Source organism: Leptidea sinapis, chromosome 3 (assembly GCF_905404315.1).
Source record: "Leptidea sinapis chromosome 3, ilLepSina1.1, whole genome shotgun sequence".
Classification (NCBI taxonomy): domain Eukaryota; kingdom Metazoa; phylum Arthropoda; class Insecta; order Lepidoptera; family Pieridae; genus Leptidea; species Leptidea sinapis.
In genome coordinates this window covers 8,063,589-8,080,159 of record NC_066267.1, presented here as the reverse complement: position 1 = coordinate 8,080,159, position 16,571 = coordinate 8,063,589, and the positions used below count along the sequence as shown (strand labels likewise).

General features: G+C 36.8%; 1 protein-coding gene across 3 annotated transcripts in view; it reads right to left on the bottom strand.

Annotated features, from left to right (window-relative positions):
* Positions 1-8,748: 8,748 nt before the first annotated feature.
* Positions 8,749-16,571, bottom strand: part of LOC126979632 (UNC93-like protein) — a 65,923-nt gene continuing 58,100 nt past the window's right edge. For all 3 annotated transcript variants that reach the window (XM_050829071.1, XM_050829070.1, XM_050829073.1), the window contains 4 exons: positions 15,609-15,768; positions 14,630-14,734; positions 13,971-14,133; positions 8,749-11,114 (listed from right to left, as the gene is read on the bottom strand). In XM_050829071.1, the coding sequence (XP_050685028.1) occupies positions 10,840-11,114; positions 13,971-14,133; positions 14,630-14,734; positions 15,609-15,768 (703 nt within the window). In that variant the 3' untranslated portion in view covers positions 8,749-10,839. The remainder of the gene's footprint in view (positions 11,115-13,970; positions 14,134-14,629; positions 14,735-15,608; positions 15,769-16,571) is intronic.

Below are 16,571 nucleotides of genomic sequence, written 5' to 3'. Positions count from 1 at the left end.
AGGACCCTAACTAAATGAATGTACAGATTTAAGTGCATAAGTCACAGCGCGTTTCCATTCTACGCGTGTCCAATTATAATTCACCGATACAACTATCGGAAGTCGGACAGATGAAATGTAGCGAGGTAGAATGCTTACTCAGGTGATTAATAAGATGTAGGAACGATTTTAAAAACTTTACTTTTACGCAAAAACCTAATGTAAAATTAATCATGTATTATTGACTAGTATATTTATTATTCAAACAAAACAAATCTTATAACTATATTTACAATACTACGACTACATAAAATTAAAACTATCATTACGTGGAAGCGTACCAAGAATACTGGCAGCATTACCGCGATGGATAGCAAGGCTGATCCGTTGACCGAAATAGCCACCAGTAGCCTTATTGAGGCGCGAAGATAGTATTTTGAACATTCTCCGTGCCTCTGGGCCCCACGGGCCAAGTGTCTTGACACCAAACAGCACAAAGATGTTTGACTCACTGATACCAACATATTTGCGACGCTTGCTGTCTTCGGCAGTCGAAGCAGCAGCCCCAGCACCAACTGACGTAACTTGGACATGAGAAGGAGCCATAGTGGAGCCAAATATAATTACTCCTTTAAGTATTTTATGTAAACGATTTTAGCTGTTACACTGAAGCCCTTCAATCAATATGTTGGCAGCGAAATCTGGTTCACCTAATCTGAGATTGGTAAATATATCTCACTCTCTTTGCGGTCATTCGTTGGTAAATATAACCGAACTGATAAGATAAACTAGTAATAGCAAAAACCGCCGCTGAAACAGCCAGTTATGGTTTGGGTAGATAGATAATAAAAAGTCATAATCAGTCAAGACCTTTCATTTTGCAAATAAACCGAAAAAAAACCTATTGATGTTCTGTTCATGGCCAACATGCCTCAAGACTTGTCTATTGAGACTCATTCATTTTTCATGATTGATGACTAAAAAACTTCGCAATGTGTTATCCACATAGTCGGTAGCTATTTCATAGTGGTGATGATATTAATACTTACGAAGTGACTATTTGTACGGGTACTGGACGAGTAAATTATATTTATTCGTACATTTATTCAATTTTTTTTTTAATTTAAAACTTAAAACGTTTTTAACATTTCTGTGATATTTTATTTACTTATTTCATGACCTAGCTCAGTCGGAAAGTGTTTTTTTTTAATTTTGATGATTCCTTTTTTATGTATTAAAAAACTTATCATAACACATTTGTCTGTTTTATTAATTACCTATTCAAATGTATAATCTGTGTTTTATTTACGTGTTTACCCGTTCAGAGGTTGTAATTTTTTTCGTTATTTTCTTGAAAATTGTGTATTGTAATAAGATTAGTTGCACTATAAACATGGACCAAATCTCTATCACTATGATTTATAAAAATTGGTTAGGTTAGGTTATGTTAGAACAGTTAAAACAACGCACGAGCCGAGCGTAGCGTGCCGCGGCAGCGGCCGGCGAGTGCCAGAACCAAATTGTAGGCGTTTCCCCCCATTAACAAATTAGGGAGGGGGGAGGGTAGACTTTTAGTGCAGCCTATGTATAACAAATAATTAAAAAAAATATATAAATGCTGACAAATTAACTTTTATATTGTTCAGTTTTAAATTCACGTGTACTAGGAACTACTAGACACCTCACATAGTTACTAAGCACTATATTCGATATCACAGAACACAAAAAAAAAATCGGTATATCTAACTCGTGCCGTACGACAATGGAGACTAACACCATTAAGAACTTAACTTACCGCCCAGAATATATTATTACGTGATTATCATAACTACAATCAATTGTACATGTAATATGTATCAATTATTTAAATTTATTTAAATTGATTCAATATGATTTGATTTTAAACTTTGAAGTGTTAAAATAAATAGATTTTTAATTGAATTAGATCTATAATCTGTTTCTTTTTCTGTATCTTTCAAAAGCTTTTACAGTTTACACTATTCTATCTTTATTAAAGTTGTACATCTTTTATCTTTTTTTTATGCGCCCAGACAAAGGGAAAGGGCTACCCTCCGGAATAACTACGGGAGGGAGGTGGTAAATGCTCATGCATACCAACGTAGCCTAAGTCTGCGTTGGTTATGTGGGACTCACATAAAACCTAAGTGCCTACCCACTAAACACCACCTGAGGTTGGCTTGGGGCAAGTACCCTCTAAGCCTTAATCGAAGGCGAAAGCCTTCTTTTGGGGAAAGAGAGCCGCAAGCGGTACTCCCTATGGAGTATCCGCTGGGATAGGAGTCTCCGCTGGGATATATTTTATCTTTTTATTATATATCTTTTGGCGCATTTAAAATTATGATAGTGAGTTTTTACTTTGCGCCGGCACACCAACATTTAGATATTATAACAGAATGAAGTTGGTTTCTAGATGTCTCTTTATTTATCTTGATAACTATTAAGGACACCATAGACTAACAATATAGTGTATAGCCATACAAGGCGAGTACGAGAGAGAAAAATATCTCTAACGCAAGATAGAAGAGGTACGCGAATCTATTCTTACTTAAACCGATTTTATTAAGGAGTCGAAAACAGTGAGCAACGCTTGACATTAGCTCCTTGGTATTTTGAATATTAAACCACTAAGTATCGCACATATGTCAATGAAAATTGGTCACGTATTTATTTATTATATTTATACGTATTATATTATATTTATTAAATTGTCTGTCGTGCTGTCAGTTCGTCTTTACGTTCGTATATTGTCAGTTGTATGATGGAGTCTAAACACTATTATTGAGTGTATAGTTTCCATAGTAACTAGATTCAAAGTGGTTATTCAAATATTCATTAAGTCCTTCCGAAATCGGCAAGTGCCCCAGGGTACTAGATTTTTTAGATACACCAAAATTCGAAAGTGCCGTACGGCACACTATTCCCTCACTAAGTTTTGACCCTTATTTTGTTTATAAGATGGATTATTTCGGAGCGCGCCAAAATTATTATTTACACATTACTGCTTCACGGCAGAAAAAGGCGCCGTTGTGTTACCCATAATCTAGCCGGAATGCTGTGCCTCTCACTAGTAAATTCCTTTCTGTCACCATACCTCTTTCTTAAATCAAAGACCAGTTGGAATCGACTATGTTAATAAAAATGGATAATTACAAGAATTACAATTCAAGCTACCAACTCCTCAACAGCTCGCAATACCTCTGCTTAAACTTAGATTCGCACCCGCGCACTTAAGCACTTTTAATAACGGTTCGAAGTATACGTAGAACTATTTCTACTGTACTTTACGCACTAGATCCGGCTTCCGCCATCCGATTTCTTTCCATCAACCGTTAGAAATAGTTCTACGTCTACACTGGACCGTATTTTCACGGGTACGGATCGGACACATATCACTCATTACATCGAATAGTTTATCGCCATAAAGCGGTAAAGGTCAGGCGAGGTCATATCAAAAAAGTGATTTTGTTACGATACCATATCATTATAATATGATAAACTAAGGCATACTTAATTATAAAACTTGTGTCCGATTATTTAAAATCAATACCTTAGGGAGAGAATTTATAATTATTTATGTTAAATCCCAAATTTGTTCATTTATTTATTTTCAAGGTGTACTCAGGATCATCGGCAGGCGAAGAACCACACTTAAAATATTTCCTTTTATTCTCCTTCATAGTTAATATTCAAAAACACTAAAGAGTCACTATCTCGTTTAAAACAACAAACACAACTGAAAAACCTGTGTTTTTCAGTAATCGCCATTAAATGGACAGATGAACATAGGCTCTACTCAACCTCATGAATGGCGAGGATAACAAAGTTTTTTTTATGGAATAGGAGGACAAACGAGCGTAAGGGTCACCTGGTGTTAAGTGATCACCGCCGCCCACATTCTCTTGCAACACCAGAGAAATCACAAGAGCGTTGCCGACCTTTAAGGAAGGTGTACGCCCTTTTTTTGAAGGTACCCATGTCGTATCGTTCCGGAAACACCGCACAAGGAAGCTCATTCTACAGCTTTGTAGTACGTGGAAGAAAACCGCACTGTGGAGGACCGCCACACATCCAGATGGTGGGGATGATATCCTAACTTGTGGCGTGTCGTGCGAAAGTGGAATTCGGCGGCAGGAATCAGGTTAAACAGCTCTTCGGAACACTCCCCGTGATAAATGCGGTAGAAGACACGCAATGAAGCGACGTCTCTACGCAACGCCAAGTGATCCAGCCGTTCGCAGAGCACTGGGTCCCCGACAATTAGAGCTGCTCCGCGTTGCACGCGGTCAAATGGATCGAGCTGATGCTGGGGTGCGCCAGACCAGAGATGACAGCAATACTCCATGTGTGGCCGGACCTGCGCTTTGTAGAGCGCTAGAATATGGGCCGGCTTGAAGTATTGCCGTGCTCTATTGATAACGCCCAGCTTCTTCGAAGCAAATTTGGCTTTGCCCTCCAGATGGCAACGGAATTGGTAATCGCTCGAGATTTCGAGTCCCAGCATTCCGATACTAGGCGAGGCTTTAAGGGAAGTGTTATCGAAGAGCGGTGATACGACAAATGGGGTTTTTTTAGTGGTAAACGAGCAAACTTGAGTCTTCTGGGGGTTAAATTGGACAAGGTTCAATTTACCCCATTCCGCGAATTTCTCGAGAGAGGACTCGATAGAAGACACAAGTTTCTCCCGGCACTGGTCGACGTTTTCCCGAGAGAGACCTGCATGGCCCGTGTATACGGCATCACCAGTGCTGTCGTCTGCATAGCAATTTACGTTGGAGGTGTCCAACATATCATTGATATGCAGAAGAAACAGCGTGGCAGATAGCACACAGCCTTGGGGCACTCCGGCGTTCACGGGCTTGGGATTCGAGCAAAAACCGTCGACAACGACTTGAATGCTGCGCCCAGTGAGGAAGCTGGAGGTCCACATGCATAAGCTCTCGGGAAGCCCAAATGATGGAAGTTTAGAGAGGAGCACCTTGTGCCATACACGATCAATGGCCTTCGCTATATCCAGGCTAACTGCCAGGCCTTCCCCCTTGCTTTCAATAGCCGCCGCCCATCTATGTGTTAGGTATACCAGAAGATCACCTGCCGACCGACCAGGGCGAAAGCCGTATTGTCGGTCGTTGATCAACTGGTGACCCTCTAGGTATACCAAAAGTTGGCGGCTAATTATAATCTCCATGATTTTGAGGAGCAGGGAGGTTATAGCAATAGGCCTGTAGTTTGCCGGATCCGAAATGTCTCCATTTTTTTGGATCGGATGGACATGGGCTGACTTCCATGAGTCAGGGACTACGCCTTTGGAATAAGAGTGCCGGAATAAACGCGTTAGCACCGGCGTCAACTCAGGGGCACACGTTCTAAGCACGATAGGAGAAGTTCCATCCGGCCCGCTCGACTTCCTGACGTCCAACGAAAACAGAGCTCGCCTAACAGTTTTCTGTCTGAACTGTACTTCAGGCCTATGCCTGCGAAAGCCGTATTGTCAGAGCTGTATAGCTCTGACACCGCGGGATGGTCGGCGGTGTTTTTCCGTTGTCGTCAAGAGTAGAGTTGGAGGCGAAAAGAGCGCACAGGAGATCGGTTTTCTCTTTTGCCGTATGGGCCAGGGTGTCTTTCCTCATGTACAACGGCGGCATGGACGGCTGGTTTAAGTTACCGAGAGCAGCTTTCGACAACGACCACAACTTGCGTGTTCCGGTCGGGTAACTGGAAAGCTGCTCGCCGATTTTGACGACGTGCTTTGACTTCGCACGGGTGATTTGCCGCTTAAAAAATCTGGAGAAACGATTATATTTCCTCTTAAGAACTTTGCAGTAGGATCCGCCTCTGTGCCCAGCGCCGCAACCCAAGTTCGATACGCCTGTTTTTTGCTGTCAGATGCTGCTTAAACAAAGTTAAAACAAAGTTTGCTAAAGACTTGGGATTTCACAAGAAACACAAGAAATAATACCACACGCCAGCAGACATTTATTTCTTGTGAAGCAAAGTGTAAACGTCAACTTCAGTTGCCAGCCTTAAACATATTATTAATAGAGACCTAGATGACCCCCCCCCCTGGTCTGCCACCACGTGGCGTATACCTGGATACTCTGCTGTTGGCGCCATCTATGTTGTGGCGCTGTGACTGAACCAAACGAGTGAAGTAAGCACCGAGCCACGGCGTAGATATCTTCAGACGGCAGCATCGCACAACGATGAATTAATATATTTGCAAAACACATTTCGCAGAACCTTTCTAGAAACAACACGCCATTTTTATCAAAGGTTTTATTTAACTATTATTAATAGTAAACGAGAAATAAACTAAATTCTCTAAATATTTTATACGATTCATTGAAGACAAACCCCTAAATATACGAAGAACACACAGGATAAGTAGGAAGGGAATCATAACCACAGAGCCATTGCCAGAACACTGCCTTTCTTCTCTTAATACAGATTATATAATATCGTAATATTTATGGAAAAACAGAAATTTCGAAGGGATTATTAGTTAATATCTATATTTTAAATAAAAAATACTTGCACAATAATATACTAATATACTTTAATAAATTATTAAATATCACAATAAAATTCTTTACTCGCCACTGTGTTGCTGTAGAATCTACAGCAGTGTTTTTCAACCTTTTTCATTTTCGTAATTAGGGTTCGGATAGATACATATTTAAGTACATAAAATGCATTTTTTTACTTCGTCACCAATGGAATATAGCTCAATTTACGCGCACACGTACGACCACGGAAGATGCCAGTCGTTGCGACTTCAGTGGATCAGTGAGCGAGATGCAACGAGCATTACGGGGGCGATGCAGAGGCAGTTGCGACTAGCTGTTCTTGTAGTTGCGCTTGCGAGCGTCAGCCGTCAGTCGTCACCCGTCACTCGGCTACTATTTGTTGAGCTTGAGCCATTGTTTTTACGTATATAACTGAAGAACTACTCCTTGAAACTACGCAAAATATGAACTTCCATTGGGAAAAAAAAATGTCTATTTGTAGTGACGGAGCAAAAGCCATGACACTGTACGAACAGTGGAATTTTTGGTAGACTGAAGAACTGATGTCAAACGCTTATTGGACACATTGCTTTCTCCATCGCCAAGCACTTGCAGCCAAAACTTGCAGTGTTGACTTGCATTGATGAGGTTGTATATGATATACATCAAGTAATTTATACCTGGTATGAAAATGGTGCTAGAAAAGTCTATAGAATAAGTGTAGCATTACTTCTCAATGCAAGAGATATCGAAGAATACTGGGCAAAGGTGGATCTTAAATCTATATCAGCTATAACCGAGGCAATTTTGGCAAACAAGCTCAAAGAAAATCTGCTGGATTTATCTGCCGATGGGATGCAGCAATTGGAATTTAAATCTGTCAGTTCATATACATTTTGGTTAATAAAGAAATCAGAATACCCAGAATAAATACAATAGGCTTTGAATTGTTTGATTCGATATGCCACCTCGTACTTGTGCGAGTTGACATTTTCCCAAATTAAAAGTAAGGAAAGAAACCGCTTAAATTTTGGATACGATTTATTTCTCAATGTAGCAAATCGCATCCACGATGGGAGAAATTGGTTTATGAGAAACAAGCGCAACCTTCGCATTGAGAGTTCTTTCTCTTGTTTTTTTTATTTTTGATCATTTGATACAAATGTTTATATAATTGATGTTACATAATAATAAAAATAACTTAATTGTTTTTTTAATGCAGTAGCATTCTTTTGCAACTCCTTTATAGAAGCTTATTAGCCCCCAGAGGCCGCGACCTAAACGTTGAAAAACACTACTGTAGATATAACTCAATGCAACGACAAAAAATATCCAAAACAGATAGTGTATATAATTGGCAGATATAATTGGTAGATTCTTTGTTAAATTTGAAAGAGTTCACGAAAAATTTTGAAGCAGACAGTATAAAAATTTAGGTAAAATTGGAATCGTCTTATTCAAAATCACGCCAAGCGTTTACTAAAGCTGATTTAGAGTTGGTTTTAATGGTTTTTGTTACTTAAAAATTACGAAATAATATTTTTTAAGATTTTCATGTGATGACAAATACTTATTTGGGTTGTTGTATATACACAAATTTGTAATTTGTATTGTAAATTTGCAACGAAAATTTATGAACGATGCGGAACTCGAATACGCGTTCTCTCGGGCTCCGCCGAGCGCTATTTCAACGATGAAATTAATACTGTTTAATTTTTTTTCATCAGCTCATAAATAATAATAAATTCCAGTTATCAAATCTATAAGCTCTTGTAAAACCTATTTTGGCTACGAATTTTTGTCCCTTTTAGTCAAGTTCACATAACGTTTTGAGAGCAAGAGACAAAATAGTCCGATAGTTAAAATAGGTTTGTTAAGCGGTAAATGTTATTTTGAAAAAGACGATAAAAGAGTCGTTTACCCACTGCACCGTCATCAACAAAACGACATCATGTTATTACATAATGTTTTAGAATTCTTAAAGCTATTAAATTATTATTGTGTTATAAAAGTATCATCAAAACGAGTAGTTTTATTCCATAAAAATTATTAAAACTTGAAAAAATAACATAAAGTATTTAAAAAAATGTTATAAATAACCAAACCAACGGACATCGATACAAAAAATCAGTATAAATTCTTGCGAGTACCTATGACAATAGTTTTTATAGTTTTATTTTTTATTTATAATATAAATTCAAATATATATAAGATAATTTATGACCAATAAATTAATTAAGCACTATTTCATTTCTTAATTGTATATTTAGAAATAGTATATACTTAACCTATACTTATCACTTGTTATTTTCAATTTAAATTATTTTGAGATCTTAAATCATTTATACGTGTAGATAGACAGTGACAGCCGTGAAAACGTCGAAAAAAGTTGAGGTTGACTGTTAACCTCTATTTTGAGCAATGCACGCACACGTACACAAAGTGACATACAAATTCTTGTTTCTGTAAGACGTAGCTTGTCACGCACGCTTAAGTTGGCCTGTTTTCATCGGTTGTCTAGCAGAGACTCTATCTAGACGTATAAATTATCTAAGTCGTACATGTCAAAAGCTTACAGTATATTTCCTTTCCATTTTATTTCCAAAATTTCGTTACAATTGGTTAAATTTTGGAGAAGAAAATTGTCGAGAACGAAACCCCGATTTTTGCATTTTAAGTCACAATCTTTAGACAGAGCTGCAGTTGTCCTTTTCGCACTCATGATTGTCTCGCCTGCGTCAGAGCGACAGCATAATGTTTTAGAATTCTTAAAGCTATTAAATTGTTTTGTTTATTTTATTGGTTTGTCAGCAGGAATGATATTAAATGTTTTTTATTTTATTTTAACAAAAATACTGATTTTTGATTAAAAATGCGATCATTTTTCTTATTTTTCTAACCAAATTATTGTACAATAAGGCCATAGGTAACTTGGTATTGTATCTTTAGAGATACATTGATATTTTAACATATTATCAACGACTCTTGGCACTGTATCCTACAGGATACATTTTTTTTTTTTAAAGACTCGCATCGCATTATTTTCTGCATTTTTCTAGGCATCTTCGGGTTATAAATATTACGTCAAATATTATTTTGATATTCAAAGATTTTTTTCTCTGCCAAGTATAGGGTTAAAGGAGAACTTGAATAACGACCAAGAAATCTAGACCAGAATTGAAGTGGCTAGAAGCACTTGTAGTAAAATGAAAAAAGTACTTTGCAACCGCGGTCTTAAGATTTCCTTGGGCACTCGTTTACTGCGCTGTTACGACTGGCCTATACTTCTATACGGATGTGAGGCGTGGACTATTAAAGAAGACCTCAGGAAACGTATAGAGGCTTTTAAAATATGGGCATATAGACGTATGTTGACCATAAGTTGGACTGACAAGATCATGAATGTGGAAGTTCTGCGCCGCGTCAATAAAAAGCGCGAACTCACGCAGACCATCAAGATGAGGAAAGTCGCATATTTGGGGCACATGCTTAGGCACGAGAGGTACGAACTCCTCCAACTTATAATGATGGGAAAAGTTGCTGGAAGAAGAAGTAGGTCGCAGAAAAAAGTCTTGCCTGCGCAACATCCGAGAGTGGACATGAATCGCGAGTGCGGCAGAACTATTTCGCCTTGCGTACAATAAAAAGTTAAATATACAAAGCTGACTGCCAACCTATGGTATTCGCAGAGGCACGCGAAGAAGAAGAATCTGAAAATCTCTTAAATAATTTACGAAAGCATCACAAACCAATTTCTGTTTGGTCTTACATAAATGAATAAAGTAAAATATTAACTTATACTTAATTAGAATACCGTACGTATGTATCAAAAATAATTTTACCTTCAAATGTTGTATTATTTAGTAGTACCTTAAATGGTTAAAATATAGCGCCAAGTTGTATTTCGATATGTTTTATATCAAGTTTTTCTACCAAGAGAATGAATTTTAATCGTGATTCGACTTTTATGTTATTTTAGGGAATTTAATCGAAAATTAATTAACAAAATCTCGGACTAGCGATCATGAGAAATAAAGAAAGAAAATTGCATTTTTTTTTTTTCAACATAATACTAAGAGTTGAAATTATGAATCCTTGGTAAAGAAATGCGTAATAATGGTACTTATTTAATACGATAATACAAATATTAAATCGTTTCTTAACATGGAATAACTCACTAAATATATCAAGATAAAATATTTTACAACAAGGTAGCACTAAAATAACATGCAAATAAATTCCACCAAATGGAACTATAACATTAAATTCATTCGCAAAACTGAACTTATAAATTAATAATTCGAAACAATAATTCCAAAACACGGAATTTTACAATTCATTCGGTAGTTTGGAATGCCTTATTATCCAAACCGCTAACACTGATTACTTCGACGGTCGGTTTCTTCGACTTCTTCGCGCTTCTGTCACGATACTCCACGATGAAGTACTGAATCAAACCGAGGACCATGAATCCCATCAAGATATAAGTCTTGACGCTGGTTCTCATGTGGGGAGAGATCACGTAAGCTATTATATAGCCAACTGACTCCCACAGACGAAAGTTGGAGAATGCCGCTTCCTCTCGACCAGGGAATAGTATTCCGTAGTAAGCTGAAAGATACACACAAACCTTAGCACAATCAATTACAAGCTTCTACATTATAGGAATATGAAAAAGGCAAAAATAATGTCCCAAAAGATGTTTTACAATAAAACTACTGACCTTCAAATATAAATATGTGGATAAAATATGTCTTACATTTAAAAAAAAAGAAACTTAAATATTCTGTACAACATTTAGAAGAGATAGAATAATTTTACAGTTTTGAGTCATTCATGAGGGTGAGTCCATCTCATGGTATTTCCAATAAGCGTACCCGTGACCAAAGTAGGAATATAGAATATAGTTTCATGAATGATTTATTTATTTATAATCGCTTATAAAATGCTCACAGAATACCTTTATTTATTTATGGTGTATGTGGATGATGCAGCTACTGTACTCAATAACTTTTGTATTAATTTACATTTACTTTTTTGACTTACTCGTGTAAGACATTGACTATTTGACGTTTGAGTGTGTCTGTTGCATCATTTTACATTTTACATATTATATTGTAATTTGAAATGATTTGTAAATCGATGTACTTAAATGTAAATCTTGATATAAAAGAGTGGCAATGAGTTTCTTGCTACTTCTTCTCATTAGCTCAACCCTTTACGAAGTAGCGGTAGATTCAATAAGATTTTTTTTCGACATTCATAAGTGTCTTTTCCTTGACCTACGTGAATAAACTGATTTTGATTTGATTTGACGCAAATCGAACCAACTGGAAGTAGTTATTATAAATCATACAAATTTCCAAATTGGTCCGATAAACGACGGAGATCTTAGCAGGATATATATTTTTTAAGTCAGTAAATAAAAACACCGTTTAGGATTAGCTTCCAAATATGATTCGCTTGTACGGTGTAGTTGGCAGACTGCGAAGGATCTTGTTGAATCAAACCCCTTACAATAGACGAGAACGAGCACTGATTGATCTATTGACTTCAGAATATGTGTTATCTTTATTTTCAGTTAATATCCGATAATATCTATTTTGTGGTATTTTCGTTACAAATATCTTTATCAAGGCGATATTTCCTTAAATTTCCATATTATATAAGTATAAATGAAAACTATGAGTAAGGCCACACTAAAAGTTAAGTTAGTCATAGGTTAACAACTAAACTAAATCCCAGACAAAAAATATGAAGTTTCTTGCCACCCTTCTTCTCAGGTTTCCAACCGAAAGGTGAGTGGATAATGACATTAAATTAATAAACTATAAAGAAGAGGACCTGTGGGTAAAAGAAGTACCTATATATGGAAAAACTATACTTAAGATGGTGCGACCACAAATCTATTACACGAAAGAACTGACTGGATGGCAAAAGTATAGGATAGAAAGAAATGGAAAAGTCCTTATCTAAGAAAAATCCATCTTAGTAAATAAATAATTCCCTTGCAAATGCAAGTAAATACTACGACTAAAATTGCTAATACTATCAATAAAAACGGAAAATTAACGTAATATAAATGGCTTTATTAACACTATTAATCCATGCCGAAGTAATTTATAAGGTATCTTTAATATTCAACGCTGGTCAGGAAGCTATGCCACTATGGTATAAGAGGATCTGCACTCGATCTTCTGATCTCATATTTAAATAATAGGATTCAGAGGGTCGAGGTGAATGGCAGGAGATCTCCTGGGACTCTTCTCGGTATGGGGGTACCACAAGGGTCAATTCTTGGACCCTTTCTCTTCCTAATTTATATAAATGATCTACCTAACCTTGAAGAAAAAAAACACAAGGTGGTATTGTTTGCGGATGACACTTCACTTATATTCAAAGTGAAACGAAGCCAAGTTTTGTATGACACAGTAAACAATGCTCTATCTGACATCATGTACTGCTTTAGCGCCAATAACTTATTGTTAAATAATCATAAAACCAAATATATTAAATTCACCGCGCGAAATGTCAAAAATGTAGATGCGAATATTTTATTAAAGTGAGAGGTGGTAAAACCAGTGGAATCTGCTATATTTCTTGGCATTACTCTTGATTCCAAATTGCAGTGGGGCCCCCATATTGAAGGATTGGCGAATAGGCTTAGTTCTGCAGCATATGCGGTTAAGAAAATTAGACGGTTAACTGACATACATACGGCGAGATAAGTATACTTTAGTTATTTTCATAGTATTATGTCCTATGGTATATTGTTATGGGGCAGTGCGGCCGATATTTATACTATATTTGAGCTGCAGAAGAGGGCGCGATTTATAACCTAGGTCCTAAAGAATCATTAAGAGAAAAATTTAAAGAAATAAACATTTTGACTGTTGCTTCTCAATACATTTTTGATAATGTTTTGTATGTTCATAAGCACATTGAGGAATTTTCTAGAAACTGTGACATTCATAATGTTAACACGAGGAACAAACATAAACTTAAAATGCCTACTACTCGGTTGGGTCGAGTTAGTAAGTCTTTTGTTGGGCGATGTATATGCTTCTACAATATGATCCCAGAAAATTTACATAATAAATGTGTAACTAAATTTAAAAGAATTGTTAAAAAACGTTTGTGTGGGAAAGGTTATTATAGCATAAACGATTTTCTTAATGACACCACGGACTGGGAATAAAGCGAACACCCTCAGGCTCTTTAATTATAAAAGTTTATTGTACGATACATTATGTATTACATTGTATTATATTAAAAAAAAAAGCCCGCTGAGTTTCTTGCGCCCATTGTTCTCAGGTCTGAGGCAGTCTCTTTTGAATGGGTTTTTGACGTTCAATAAGTGATTTTAAATCCTATCTTGAATAAAAATATTTGAATTTGAATTTGAATAGAAACAGTCCTATTATAGAACTGCAGTAGTTCATTATTAAGAGAAAGGTGTATACTGACCATTTATTTGAACCAGCCATACGGAATCACAAAGACCCCAGACCACTGCAATGATAAACAGCACATAGCTGTAATCTGGTTGAGGCTGCCACACCAGAATTGTTGTGAACAGAATAGTGTGGACTATCGAAGCAAAACAGATGAGAGGGATACGACCTGTAATCTGAAAATACATATCGGTTTTAGATCCAAGAATAACATTAATCATTTATAATACATAGTATTTCTCCGAACTGAAATTTGTCAAGATGAGTAACATCTTTTCGAGCAACAGCAAATTATTGATGATCTAAATAAGGCCTATCGTTTATGGAGAAGTCATCACCTCCATCATCACATCTTTCTTTTACAACCATCTTGCAGGGTGCTGCTTACTAAGCAGTATCATCATTGCAAGATTGCAAGTTAGACCATTAGTCGTTCGTGTTAATCCTTCCTTTATATGTACTGGACCACTCCTTCTTTGTTCTAAATGAGTTTATTTATAATGGATTACACGAATTATAGAGATAAAATGAGTAGCCGTGCAAATTTTCCATTAACGACTTAATCACCTTAAGATTTAATGTATCAAATAACATCAGTAATAATAATTAAAAAAGAATTTTGCCACTAAGTGTCACTACGAAAGGGCGCAATATTAGGACAATAATAATTACCTTAGCGATATAGCCAGTGACGATACAACCAATAGCATCAGCGATACCGTACGTCATCATAACAAAACCAACTGTTCCTGTGCCAATGGCGCACGACACGAAAGCCTGAAACATATCAAATATTATGATGATTAACTGACAATTACGAACTGACAGACTAAGTGGCAAATTTTTCGGCGTCACACAAAGACATCTATGTATACTACTAGACAAGCTCTGTGGCCTGAAATAATTGCTCACTAAGGCTAGGGTTACTATGGATGCGAGTTCTGACGGTTCCGTCAGAAGAAACAAACGCCTGGTATCCAATGTTAGTGTTTACACTGGCAACGACGAACGCGTCAGAACATGCACGACGTCGTCAGAACCACTCGAGCGTTCAAACGAGTTTGATTTTTTCACGATTGCACGACCTGCGTCTGCGAATTTCGAGTGATTTGGTTTCCACCATGGATAACTATAAATTGATCAGTCTCGTGTACGAGAACAGGTGTTTGTGGGATATGAGAGACAAAAATTATCACAACAGAGATATTTCTAGGCAAAAGTGGGAGAAAGTTGCTACAGAACTCAACACTCTACATTTGGAACTCTCCTTTGTCGTCTCTTCTAGAAAATAACTCGTTGACATGCTCTGTCCTTCCACCATTTAACAATAATAATTTAAATAATGGACTTTCAAGAAAATCAAATTCATCAAATTCGTCCATCTTCGCTGGACGGCAGAAACGAACTGACTATCAGAATAACAGAAAACGCGCACAGTGTCAACGCCTTGTTCTGACGAGGATTTCGGACGTACTCGTCAGAACTCGCATCCATAGTAACCCTAGCCTAAGTTTCAGTTCCGACGCCGCAACTCGTCTAGTCCACTGCGAGCAAGCGAGAACACCAGTGCACTGTAATGTAAATTATTTTCGCTACTGAAAATCTAGATGAAATACTTCACATATCAAGTAAGGTTTAATCGACAACTTACCGCAGTAAAGTCGGCCCCAAAGAAAGCTTGCTGCATTCCAATAAATATATTGATGGTGATCAACATGAGTTGGTTTGGTTCAAAGATAAGCTTGAGAGTCACGACCAGTAGTTGCATTCCAGACAAAGTTGATCCAGTTTCAGAACGACCAGAGTCATACCTGAAAATGTATTTTTTTTAAATTAGGACACAAACAAGCAGTGTGCTTACTCAATGCTAAGTATTAACTTGAGGGTTTTATGAAGGTTGGTTGGAGATGTGAGTTTCAATGGGAGGCCTCGCACAGGATGCCAGCTAATAAATACCGCAGCAACTCCTTTGTGTGCCATATGTTCTTTTGTTTTAAGGGCACCGCATCTAGTGAATTTCCTGCTGATCTTAAGTCTTGTCATCTTACGCAATTTCGATGCCAACTAGAATTGCTGGGTTATTCAAAAATCGGCACTTTATTGTAACGAACAAAACGGTATCACCTAAAATCAGGTGTACCTACGTCTTGCTCATCCCGTCATTTTCTTACAAAAAAGTTAATATTCACAGCTGCTTTTTTGAATTGAAGTCACAATAGCGGCAAATATGCGTCCTAAATGGGTCGAATTTTGACAATTAGTAACGTTTTTAGCACAAAGTTTTAACAGTGAGTAACATTAGCTTGTATTTTTTTCTTATTGCTTCAATAATAATATAATTATATATTTCTAAGAGGTGAACATATAACAATAATTCTTTTATTTCGGGCCAATTACGTCACATAGTTAACATTAATTCCTCATTCTAATTAAAAGTAAACTTAACAACTAGAAAACCATCACTGTATAGGGGTGTGGGGTCCAAAATATAAAAATCTATAATCATTACTAGTCCAATGTATTTTTTTTTGTCCTCCATGTGAACAGATATCCATCATTTATAAATAAGGCTCCTGATATCGTCAGATATAGCCGTGACGATTTTATAATTTGA